The sequence below is a fragment of the Leptinotarsa decemlineata genome, unplaced genomic scaffold (genome assembly GCF_025532065.1).
Source record: "Leptinotarsa decemlineata unplaced genomic scaffold, Ldec_3_MD MMD2_tig00026358_RagTag_RagTag, whole genome shotgun sequence".
Classification (NCBI taxonomy): Eukaryota; Metazoa; Arthropoda; class Insecta; order Coleoptera; family Chrysomelidae; genus Leptinotarsa; species Leptinotarsa decemlineata.
Genome location: NW_027412703.1, coordinates 1 through 12,870, shown reverse-complemented (window position 1 = coordinate 12,870; position 12,870 = coordinate 1). Strand labels below are relative to the sequence as shown.

Sequence of the window (12,870 nt, the reverse complement as noted above, 5' to 3'; positions counted from 1 at the left end):
ACGATAACCCTTAGAAGTCTCCGAGAGAATCGTAAGCTAAGGATTAACGAAATCTTATCTTTTAATCTTCGATTTCCACCGGAAATATCCCTCATTACTTTTTTCATATTCGATGATGCTAAAATGCTGGAGGTATACTTTGAAATATCGATATTTCAATGAAACTTTCTTTTTGTTGACAGGCGTAGCTCTGAAACAGCTGTCGTCGTTTTTTACAGCAATAGATGAATACAGCCAAGAAGATGACTTATCGAGTTCCGGATCGGACTATTAACAGATGTTCTCCTTCCATACCAAAGCTAGTCCCGTCTATATAGTTCTTAAAATAAATATCATGAATTATGATACTTCTATATAAGTATATAATAATAATTTCATAAACAAAAATGTTAACATAAGTTATAGAGAGATACAAGTTTAATGCCATAAGAAATACATCTTGTCGACAAACATTTTTACACTGAAATATAATGTATAACTATATAATAATAATGAATCAATGAGTACATACATATACATGTACACACATTCCAAGGAGACTGTGGAAGAAATGGCTGCAGAGTCTAACAGTCCTCCTTTTATTTAGCTTCAACAGATATTCTTGTATTGAAATATTATTTTGTATTATTTTATATATTGATGAATAATGAATGTATTATTATTATTATATATACACATGAGCACATACTCAACCAGAATGTTTGTCAAAATGTAAGCTTGTACATTAGTAAAAATAAAATTGAGTTAATGGTGAAAAAACTTGTAAAAAAAACAGTACAAAGAGAAAGAAAAAAAATATTGAAACAAGCAAGTGAAATGAAGGACCATCGTCCGTAATGCAATATAAAAATGTTCTTCCACTTAACCCCGAAAAGGGAGAAAACAAAAATTTGACTGTGATTGTTACATAAAATGATATTATAATATAAATACAAACAAACACCTTACCTATAGAGTTTAGTTTACCTATTCCTCACAAGAAATCAATAATTTTCTTTCATTTCAGCCGAACAAATAGTCTTCATATTTTGTTTTGAAATTTGTGAATTTCAATCGTTTGAGTGAGTTGGGGACAAAATTATAGTTTTGACAGATTTAGTACCTGAAAAACCGCCTGGCACCTACGGCCTGGTGACTTCGACAATTTGAACTAGCCAACTGTTACACCCATGCTCAATCCCTAAAAAGATGGAATGAAATCAAAGGATGCACTCTTGCCAGAATCACCCTGGGCGACTCTGAGAAGCTGTCACCGAAGAAATATCTGTCGGTGACCAGGAAAAACCTCTACTTAGAGTAGGATTTTTGATTGGCCACTGCCAACTAAGGAAACACCTCCACAATATGGGGTTAGTGGACACAGCTCTATGCAGGATGTGTAAACAGGAAGATGAAACTGTTAGGCATATCCTATGCGACTGTCCGGAGTTATGGTGAATAAGAGTCACTCTCGAGTGTTCGGCGAGTCTTGGCCTTCACCTGCCGATATAAAGGAGATGTCTCCTAGTGACCTATCTTCCTGAAAAGGACAGGATGAACGATGACCTGGGAGGACAACTCCTCGGGAGCATGTACAATGGGTCATACGTGGCCTAAGTACTGTGGGCCTACACTCGTTATCCCCCTACTCTACAGATACCGTCTGAACACTTCTGTTTTGAACTTTGGCATCGCAAGCATTTTTTTATTGAATATTCGAATTATAGATGTCTGTACGATATATAATTTTCCTATGAGGATAATGAGGGTTTTTTTGTTACAATTATTTTATGGAAAAAACAGTCAGCGTGAAATGTTCAACCACCCAATTTTATTAAGCTTATATGAGATTCTTTGTCGCCGACCAATACAAAAAATGTGAAATCCATTTAAGTTGAAAAATTCGGCTGTGAGAGGGATTTAAGAAGATTTGAAGAAATTGAGTATTGGGAGTACGGAAGTGTGGGAAGGTTTCTGTACTATACTCGCATATGAAAGTGCAACACATACCAAGATTTTGGCCTCACTGCAATTTTTCAGTTATCTTCACGTGAGATACAGGAGTGAAATATTTCGAATTGCGTGAAATTCATTCAAAGTTGGAATAACCACATCCAGCAGTGATTTACGGAAATTTGAAAAATTGAGTATCAGGAGTGCAGAAGTGTGAGGAGGTATTTGTTTTACACTAGCATATAAAAGTGAAACTTTCACACACATTTATGTCTGACTTCAATTTTTCAGTTATTTTCAAGTAAGATACAGGAGTGAAATATTTCGAATTGCGTGAAATTCATTCAAAGTTGGAATAACCAGATCCAACAGTGATTTACGGAAATTTGAGAAATTGAGTATCAGGAGTGCAGAAGTGTGAGGAGGTATTTGTTTCACACTCGCATATGAAAGTGAAACTATCACACACATTTATGTCTGACTTCAATTCTTGAGTTATTTTCACGTAAGATACAGGAGTGAGAAATTTCGAATTGCGTGAAATTCATTCAAAGTTGGAATAACCAGATCCAACAGTGATTTACGGAAATATGAGAAATTGAGTATCAGGAGTGCAGAAGTGTGAGAGGTATCTGTTTTATACTCTCATATAAAAGTGCAACATATACCAACATTTAGGCCTGACTGCAATTTTTCAGTTATTTTCACGTGAGATACAGGAGTGAAATATTTCGAATTGCGTGAAATTCATTCAAAGTTGGAATAACCACATCCAGCAGTGATTTACGGAAATTTGAAAAATTGAGTATCAGGAGTGCAGAAGTGTGAGGAGGTATTTGTTTCACACTCGCATATGAAAGTGAAACTATCACACACATTTATGTCTGACTTCAATTTTTGAGTTATTTTCACGTAAGATACAGGAGTGAGAAATTTCGAATTGCGTGAAATTCATTCAAAGTTGGAATAACCAGATCCAACAGTGATTTACGGAAATTTGAGAAATTGAGTATCAGGAGTGCAGAAGTGTGAGGAGGTATCTGTTTTATACTCTCATATAAAAGTGCAACATATACCAACATTTAGGCCTGACTGCAATTTTTCAGTTATTTTCACGTGAGATACAGGAGTGAAATATTTCGAATTGCGTGAAATTCATTCAAAGTTGGAATAACCACATCCAGCAGTGATTTACGGAAATTTGAAAAATTGAGTATCAGGAGTGCAGAAGTGTGAGGAGGTATTTGTTTCACACTCGCATATGAAAGTGAAACTATCACACACATTTATGTCTGACTTCAATTTTTGAGTTATTTTCACGTAAGATACAGGAGTGAGAAATTTCGAATTGCGTGAAATTCATTCAAAGTTGGAATAACCAGATCCAACAGTGATTTACGGAAATTTGAGAAATTGAGTATCAGGAGTGCAGAAGTGTGAGGAGGTATCTGTTTTATACTCTCATATAAAAGTGCAACATATACCAACATTTAGGCCTGACTGCAATTTTTCAGTTATTTTCACGTGAGATACAGGAGTGAAATATTTCGAATTGCGTGAAATTCATTCAAAGTTGGAATAACCACATCCAGCAGTGATTTACGGAAATTTGAAAAATTGAGTATCAGGAGTGCAGAAATGTGAGGAGGTATCTGTTTTATACTCTCATATAAAAGTGCAACATATACCAACATTTAGGCCTGACTGCAATTTTTCAGTTATTTTCACGTGAGATACAGGAGTGAAATATTTCGAATTGCGTGAAATTCATTCAAAGTTGGAATAACCACATCCAGCAGTGATTTACGGAAATTTGAAAAATTGAGTATCAGGAGTGCAGAAATGTGAGGAGGTATCTGTTTTATACTCTCATATAAAAGTGCAACATATACCAACATTTAGGCCTGACTGCAATTTTTCAGTTATTTTCACGTGAGATACAGGAGTGAAATATTTCGAATTGCGTGAAATTCATTCAAAGTTGGAATAACCACATCCAGCAGTGATTTACGGAAATTTGAAAAATTGAGTATCAGGAGTGCAGAAATGTGAGGAGGTATCTGTTTTTATACTCTCATATAAAAGTGCAACATATACCAACATTTAGGCCTGACTGCAATTTTTCAGTTATTTTCACGTGAGATACAGGAGTGAAATATTTCGAATTGCGTGAAATTCATTCAAAGTTGGAATAAGCAGCAGTGATTTACGGAAATTTGAAAAATTGAGTATCAGGAGTGCAGAAGTGTGAGGAGGTATTTGTTTTACACTCGCATATAAAAGTGAAACTTTCACACACATTTATGTCTGACTTCAATTTTTCAGTTATTTTCACGTAAGATACAGGAGTGAAATATTTTGAATTGCGTGAAATTCATTCAAAGTTTTAATAACCAGATCCAGCAATGATTTACGGAAATTTGAAAAATTGAGTATCAGGAGTGCAGAAGTGTGAGAAGGTATTTGTTTTACACACGCATATGAAAGTGAAACTTTCACACACATTCATGTCTGACTTCAATTTATCAGTTATTTTCACGTAAGATACTGTGGTGAAATATTTCGAATTGCGTGAAATTCATTCAAAGTTGGAATCACCAGATCCAGCAGTGATTTACGGAAATTTGAAAAATTGAGTATCAGAGTGCAGAAGTGTGAGGAGATATTTTTTTACACTCTCATATAAAAGTGCAACATATACCAACATGTAGGCCTGACTGTAATTTTTCAGTTATTTTCACATAAGATACAGGAGTGAAATATTTCGAATTGCGTGAAATTCATTCAAAGTTGGAATAATCAGATCCAGCAGTGATTTACGGAAATTTGAAAAATTGAGTATCAGGAGTGCAGAAGTGTGAGGAGGTATTTGTTATACACTTGCATATGAAAGTGAAACTTTCACACACATTCATGTCTGACTTCAATTTTTCAGTTATTTTCACGTAAGATATAGGAGTGAAATATTTCGAATTGCGTGAAATTCATTCAAAGCAGTGATTTACGGAAATTTGGAAAATTGAGTATCAGGAGTGCAGAAGTGTGAGGAGGTATTTGTTTTATACTCGCATATGAAAGTGAAACTTTCACACACATTTATGTCTGACTTTAATTTTTCAGTTATTTTCAAGTAAGATACAGGATTGAAATATTTCGAATTGCGTGAAATTCATTCAAAGTTGGAATAATCAGATCCAGCAGTGATTTACGGAAATTTGAAAAATTGAGTATTAGGAGTGCAGAAGTGTGAGGAGGTATTTGTTTTTCACTAGCATATGAAAGTGAAACTTTCACACACATTTATGTCTGACTTCAATTTTTCAGTTATTTTCACGTAAGATACAGGAGTGAAATATTTTGAATTGCGTGAAATTCATTCAAAGTTTAAATAACCAGATCCAGCAATGATTTACGGAAATTTGAAAAATTGAGTATCAGGAGTGCAGAAGTGTGAGGAGGTATTTGTTTTACACTCGCATATGAAAGTGAAACTTTCACACACATTTATGTCTGACTTCAATTTTTCAGTTATTTTCACGTAAGATACAGGAGTGAAATATTTCGAATTGCGTGAAATTCATTCAAAGTTGGAATCACCAGATCCAGCAGTGATTTACGGAAATTTGAAAAATTTAGTATCAGGAGTACAGAAGTGTGAGAAGGTATTTGTTTTACACTCGCATATGAAAGTGAAACTTTCACACACACATTCATGTCTGACTTCAATTTATCAGTTATTTTCACGTAAGATACTGTGGTGAAATATTTCGAATTGCGTGAAATTCATTCAAAGTTGGAATTACCAGATCCAGCAGTGATTTACGGAAATTTGAAAAATTGAGTATCAGGAGTGCAGAAGTGTGAGGAGGTATTTGTTTTACACTCGCATATGGAAGTGAAACTTTCACACACATTTATGTCTGACTTCAATTTTTCAGTTATTTTCACGTAAGATACAGGAGTGAAATATTTCGAATTGCGTGAAATTCATTCAAAGTTGGAATAATCAGATCCAGCAGTGATTTACGGAAATTTGAAAATTTAATATCAGGAGTGCATAAGTGTGTGGGAGGTATTTGTTTTACACTCGCATATGAAAGTGAAAAATTCACACACACTTATGTCTGACTTCAATTTTTCAGTTATTTTCACGTGAGATACAGGAGTGAAATATTTCGAATTGCGTGAAATTCATTCAAAGTTGGAATAATCAAATCCAGCAGTAATTTACGGAAATTTGAAAAATTGAGTATCAGGAGTGCAGAAGTGTGAGGAGGTATTTGTTTTACACTCGCATATGAAAGTGAAACTTTCACACACATTTATGTCTGACTTCAATTTTTCAGTTATTTTCACGTAAGATACAGGAGTGAAATAATTCGAATTGAATTGTGTGAAATTCATTCAAAGTTGGAATAATCAGATCCAACAGTGATTTACGGAAATTTGAAAAATTGAGTATCAGGAGTGCAGAAGTGTGAGGAGGTATTTGTTTTACACTCGCATATGAAAGTGAAACTTTCACACACATTTATGTCTGACTTCAATTTTCCAGTCATTTTAACGTAAGATACAGGAGTGAAATATTTCGAATTGCTGAAATTCATTCAAAGTTTAAATAACCAGATCCAGCTAAGATTTACGGAAATTTGAAAAATTGAGTATCAGGAGTGCAGAAGTGTGAGGAGGTATTTGTTTACACTCGCATATGGAAGTGAAACTTTCACACACATTTATGTCTGACTTCAATTTTTCAGTTATTTTCACGTAAGATACAGGAGTGAAATATTTCGAATTGCGTGAAATTCATTCAAAGTTGGAATAATCAGATCCAGCATGATTTACGGAAATTTGAAAAATTTAATATCAGGAGTGCATAAGTTGAGGAGGTATTTGTTTTTACACTCGCATATGAAAGTGAAAAATTCACACACACTTATGTCTGACTTCAATTTTTCAGTTATTTTCACGTGAGATACAGGAGTGAAATATTTCGAATTGCGTGAAATTCATTCAAAGTTGGAATAATCAGATCCAGCAGTAATTTACGGAAATTTGAAAATTGAGTATCAGGAGTGCAGAAGTGTGAGGAGGTATTTGTTTTACACTCGCATATGAAAGTGAAACTTTCACACACATTTATGTCTGACTTCAATTTTTCAGTTATTTTCACGTAAGATACAGGAGTGAAATATTTCGAATTGAATTGTGTGAAATTCATTCAAAGTTGGAATAATCAGATCCAACAGTGATTTACGGAAATTTGAAAATTGAGTATCAGGAGTGCAGAAGTGTGAGGAGGTATTTGTTTACACTCGCATATGAAAGTGAAACTTTCACACACATTTATGTCTGACTTCAATTTTCCAGTCATTTTAACGTAAGATACAGGAGTGAAATATTTCGAATTGCTGAAATTCATTCAAAGTTTTAATAACCAGATCCAGCTAAGATTTACGGAAATTTGAAAAATTGAGTATCAGGAGTGCAGAAGTGTGAGGAGGTATTTGTTTAACACTGCATATGAAAGTGAAACTTTCACACACATTTATGTCTGACTTCAATTTTCCAGTCATTTTCACGTAAGATACAGGAGTGAAATATTTCGAATTGCTGAAATTCATTCAAAGTTTTAATAACCAGATCCAGCTAAGATTTACGGAAATTTGAAAAATTGAGTATCAGGAGTGCAGAAGTGTGAGGAGGTATTTGTTTTATACTCGCATATGAAAGTGAAACTTTCACACACATTCATGTCTGACTTTAATTTTTCAGTTATTTTCAAGTAAGATACAGGATTGAAATATTTCGAATTGCGTGAAATTCATTCAAAGTTGAAATAATCAGATCCAGCATTGATTTACGGAAATTTGAAAAATTGAGTATTAGGAGTGCAGAAGTGTGAGGAGGTATTTGTTTTTCACTAGCATATGAAAGTGAAACTTTCACACACATATATGTCTGACTTTAATTTTTCAGTTCTTTTCAAGTAAGATACAGGAGTGAAATATTTCGAATTGCGTGAAATTCATTCAAAGTTGGAATAACCACATCCACAGTGATTTACGGAAATTTGAAAAATTGAGTATCAGGAGTGCAGAAATGTGAGGAGGTATTCTGTTTTATACTCTCATATAAAAGTGCAACATATACCAACATTTAGGCCTGACTGCAATTTTTCAGTTATTTTCACGTGAGATACAGGAGTGAAATATTTCGAATCGCGTGAAATTCATTCAAAGTTGGAATAACCACATCCAGCAGTGATTTACGGAAATTTGAAAAATTGAGTATCAGGAGTGCAGAAATGTGAGGAGTATCTGTTTTTATACTCTCATAAAAAGTGCAACATATACCAACATTTAGGCCTGACTGCAATTTTTCAGTTATTTTCACGTGAGATACAGGAGTGAAATATTTCGAATTGCGTGAAATTCATTCAAAGTTGGAATAACCAGATACAGCAGTAATTACGGAAATTTGAAAAATTGAGTATCAGAGTGCAGAAATGTGAGGAGGTATCTGTTTTATACTCTCATATAAAAGTGCAACATACACCAACATTTAGGCCTGACTGCAATTTTTCAGTTATTTTCACGTGAGATACAGGAGTGAAATATTTCGAATTGCGTGAAATTCATTCAAAGTTGGAATAACCACATCCAGCAATTTACGGAAATTTGAAAAATTGAGTATCAGGAGTGCAGAAATGTGAGGAGGTATCTTTTTTATACTCTCATATAAAAGTGCAACATATACCAACATTTAGCCTGACTGCAATTTTTCAGTTTTTTTCACGTGAGATACAGGAGTGAAATATCCGAATTGCGTGAAATTCATTCAAAGTTGGAATAACCACATCCAGCAGTGATTTACGGAAATTTGAAAAATTGAGTATCAGGAGTGCAGAAATGTGGAGGTATCTGTTTTATACTCTCATATAAAAGTGCAACATATACCAACATTTAGGCCTGACTGCAATTTTTCAGTTATTTTCACGTGAGATACAGGAGTGAAATATTTCGAATTGCGTGAAATTCATTCAAAGTTGGAATAACCACATCCAGCAGTGATTTACGGAAATTTGAAAAATTGAGTATCAGGAGTGCAGAATGTGAGGAGGTATCTGTTTTTATACTCTCATATAAAAGTGCAACATATACCAACATTTAGGCCTGACTGCAATTTTTCAGTTATTTTCACGTGAGATACAGGAGTGAAATATTTCGAATTGCGTGAAATTCATTCAAAGTTGGAATAACCACATCCAGCAGTGATTTACGGAAATTTGAAAAATTGAGTATCAGGAGTGCAGAAATGTGAGAGAGGTATCTGTTTTATACTCTCATATAAAGTGCAACATATACCAACATTTAGGCCTGACTGCAATTTTTCAGTTATTTTCACGTGAGATACAGGAGTGAAATATTTCGAATTGCGTGAAATTCATTCAAAGTTGGAATAACCACATCCAGCAGTGATTTACGGAAATTTGAAAAATTGAGTATCAGGAGGCAGAAGTGTGAGGAGGTATTTGTTTCACACTCGCATATGAAAGTGAAACTATCACACACATTTATGTCTGACTTCAATTTTTTGATTATTTTCACGTAAGATACAGGAGTTGAAAAATTCGAATTGCGTGAAATTCATTCAAATTTTGGAATAACCAGATCCAACAGTGATTTACGGAAATTTGAGAAATTGAGTATCAGGAGTGCAGAAGTGTGAGAGGTATCTGTTTTTATACTCTCATATAAAAGTGCAATATATACCACATTTAGCCTGACTGCAATTTTTCAGTTATTTTCACGTGAGATACAGGAGTGAAATATTTCGAATTGCGTGAAATTCATTCAAAGTTGGAATAACCACATCCAGCAGTGATTTACGGAAATTTGAAAAATTGAGTATCAGGAGTGCAGAAATGTGAGGAGGTATCTGTTTTATACTCTCATATAAAAGTGCAACATAACCAACATTTAGGCCTGACTGCAATTTTTCAGTTATTTTCACGTGAGATACAGGAGTGAAATATTTCGAATTGCGTGAAATTCATTCAAAGTTGGAATAACCACATCCAGCAGTGATTTACGGAAATTTGAAAAATTGAGTATCAGGAGTGCAGAAGTGTGAGGAGGTATTTGTTTTCACATCTCATATGAAAGTGAAACTATCACACACATTTATGTCTGACTTCAATTTTTCAGTTATTTTCACGTGAGATACAGGAGTGAAATATTTCGAATTGCGTGAAATTCATTCAAAGTTGGAATAACCACATCCAGCAGATTTACGGAAATTTGAAAAATTGAGTATCAGGAGTGCAGAAATGTGAGGAGGTATCTGTTTTATACTCTCATATAAAAGTGCAACATATACCAACATTTAGGCCTGACTGCAATTTTTCAGTTATTTTCACGTGAGATACAGGAGTGAAATATTTCGAATTGCGTGAAATTCATTCAAAGTTGGAATAACCACATCAAGCAGTGATTTACGGAAATTTGAAAAATTGAGTATCAGGAGTGCAGAAATGTGAGGAGGTATCTGTTTTATACTCTCATATAAAAGTGCAACATATACCAACATTTAGGCCTGACTGCAATTTTTCAGTTATTTTCACGTGAGATACAGAGTGAAATATTTCGAATTGCGTGAAATTCATTCAAAGTTGGAATAACCACATCCACAGTGATTTACGGAAATTTGAAAAATTGAGTATCAGAGTGCAGAAATGTGAGGAGGTATCTGTTTTATACTCTCATATAAAAGTGCAACATATCCAACATTTAGCCTGACTGCAATTTTTCAGTTATTTTCACGTGAGATACAGGAGTGAAATATTTCGAATTGCGTGAAATTCATTCAAAGTTGGAATAACCACATCCAGCAGTGATTTACGGAAATTTGAAAAATTGAGTATCAGGAGTGCAAAATGTGAGGAGGTATCTGTTTTATACTCTCATATAAAAGTGCAACATATACCAACATTTAGGCCTGACTTCAATTTTTCAGTTATTTTCACGTGAGATACAGGAGTGAAATATTTCGAATTGCGTGAAATTCATTCAAAGTTGAATAACCACATCCAGCAGTGATTTACGAAATTTGAAAAAATTGAGTATCAGGAGTGCAGAAATGTGAGGAGGTATCTGTTTTATACTCTCATATAAAAGTGCAACATATACCAACATTTAGGCCTGACTGCAATTTTCAGTTATTTTCACGTGAGATACAGGAGTGAAATATTTCGAATTGCGTGAAATTCATTCAAAGTTGGAATAACCCCATCCAGCAGTGATTTACGGAAATTTGAAAAATTTGAGTATCAGGAGTGCAGAAATGTGAGGAGGTATCTGTTTTATACTCTCATATAAAAGTGCAACATATACCAACATTTAGGCCTGACTGCAATTTTTCAGTTATTTTCACGTGATACAGGAGTGAAATATTTCGAATTGCGTGAAATTCATTCAAAGTTGGAATAACCACATCCAGCAGTGATTTACGGAAATTTGAAAAATTGAGTATCAGGAGTGCAGAAATGTGAGGAGGTATCTGTTTTATACTCTCATATAAAAGTGCAACATATACCAACATTTAGGCCTGACTGCAATTTTTCAGTTATTTTCACGTGAGATACAGGAGTGAAATATTTCGAATCGCGTGAAATTCATTCAAAGTGGAATAACCACATCCAGCAGTGATTTACGGAAATTTGAAAAATTGAGTATCAGGAGTGCAGAAATGTGAGGAGGTATCTGTTTTATACTCTCATATAAAAGTTCAACATATACCAACATTTTAGGCCTGACTGCAATTTTTCAGTTATTTTCACGTAGATACAGGAGTGAAATATTTCGAATTGCGTGAAATTCATTCAAAGTTGGAATAACCAGCAGTGATTTACGGAAGTTTGAAAAATTGAGTATCAGAGTGCAGAAGTGTGAGGAGGTATTTGTTCACACTCGCATATGAAAGTGAAACTATCACACACATTTATGTCTGACTTCAATTTTTTCAGTTATTTTCACGTGAGATACAGGAGTGAAATATTTCGAATTGCGTGAAATTCATTCAAAGTTGGAATAACCACATCCAGCAGTGATTACGGAAATTTGAAAAATTGAGTATCAGGAGTGCAGAAATGTGAGGAGGTATCTGTTTTTATACTCTCATATAAAAGTGCAACATATACCAACATTTAGTGCTGACTGCAATTTTTCAGTTATTTTCACGTGAGATACAGGAGTGAAATATTTCGAATTGCGTGAAATTCATTCAAAGTTGGAATAACCACATCCAGCAGTGATTTACGGAAATTTGAAAAATTGATATCGGGAGTGCAGAAATGTGAGAGGTATCTGTTTTATACTCTCATAAAAAGTGCAACATATACCAACATTTAGGCCTGACTGCAATTTTTCAGTTATTTTCACGTGAGATACAGGAGTGAAATATTCGAATTGCGTGAAATTCATTCAAAGTTGGAATAACCACATCCAGCAGTGATTTACGGAAATTTGAAAAAATTGAGTATCAGAGTGCAGAAATGTGAGGAGGTATCTGTTTTATACTCTCATATAAAAGTGCAACATATACCAACATTTAGGCCTGACTGCAATTTTTCAGTTATTTTCACGTGAGATACAGGAGTGAAATATTTCGAATTGCTGAAATTCATTCAAAGTTGGAATAACCACATCCAGCAGTGATTTACGGAAATTTGAAAAATTGAGTATCAGGAGTGCAGAAAATGTGAGGAGGTATCTGTTTTATACTCTCATATAAAAGTGCAACATATACCAACATTAGCCTGACTGCAATTTTTCAGTTATTTTCACGTGAGATACAGGAGTGAAATATTTCGAATTGCGTGAAATTCATTCAAAGTTGGAATAACCAGCAGTGATTTACGGAAGTTTGAAAAATTGA

At 34.2% G+C, this 12,870-nt stretch overlaps 1 protein-coding gene across 3 annotated transcripts in view; it reads left to right on the top strand.

The window, feature by feature from the left end:
* LOC111511449 (uncharacterized) overlaps nucleotides 1–947 on the top strand; it is a 45,004-nt gene extending 44,057 nt beyond the window's left edge. For 2 of the 3 annotated variants that reach the window (XM_074184682.1, XM_074184681.1), the window contains exon 12: nucleotides 183–947. In XM_074184682.1, the coding sequence (XP_074040783.1) occupies nucleotides 183–274 (92 nt within the window). In that variant the 3' untranslated portion in view covers nucleotides 275–947. The remainder of the gene's footprint in view (nucleotides 1–182) is intronic. The other variant, XR_012467911.1, reaches the window with a different exon arrangement.
* The last annotated feature ends 11,923 nt before the right edge of the window (nucleotides 948–12,870 follow it).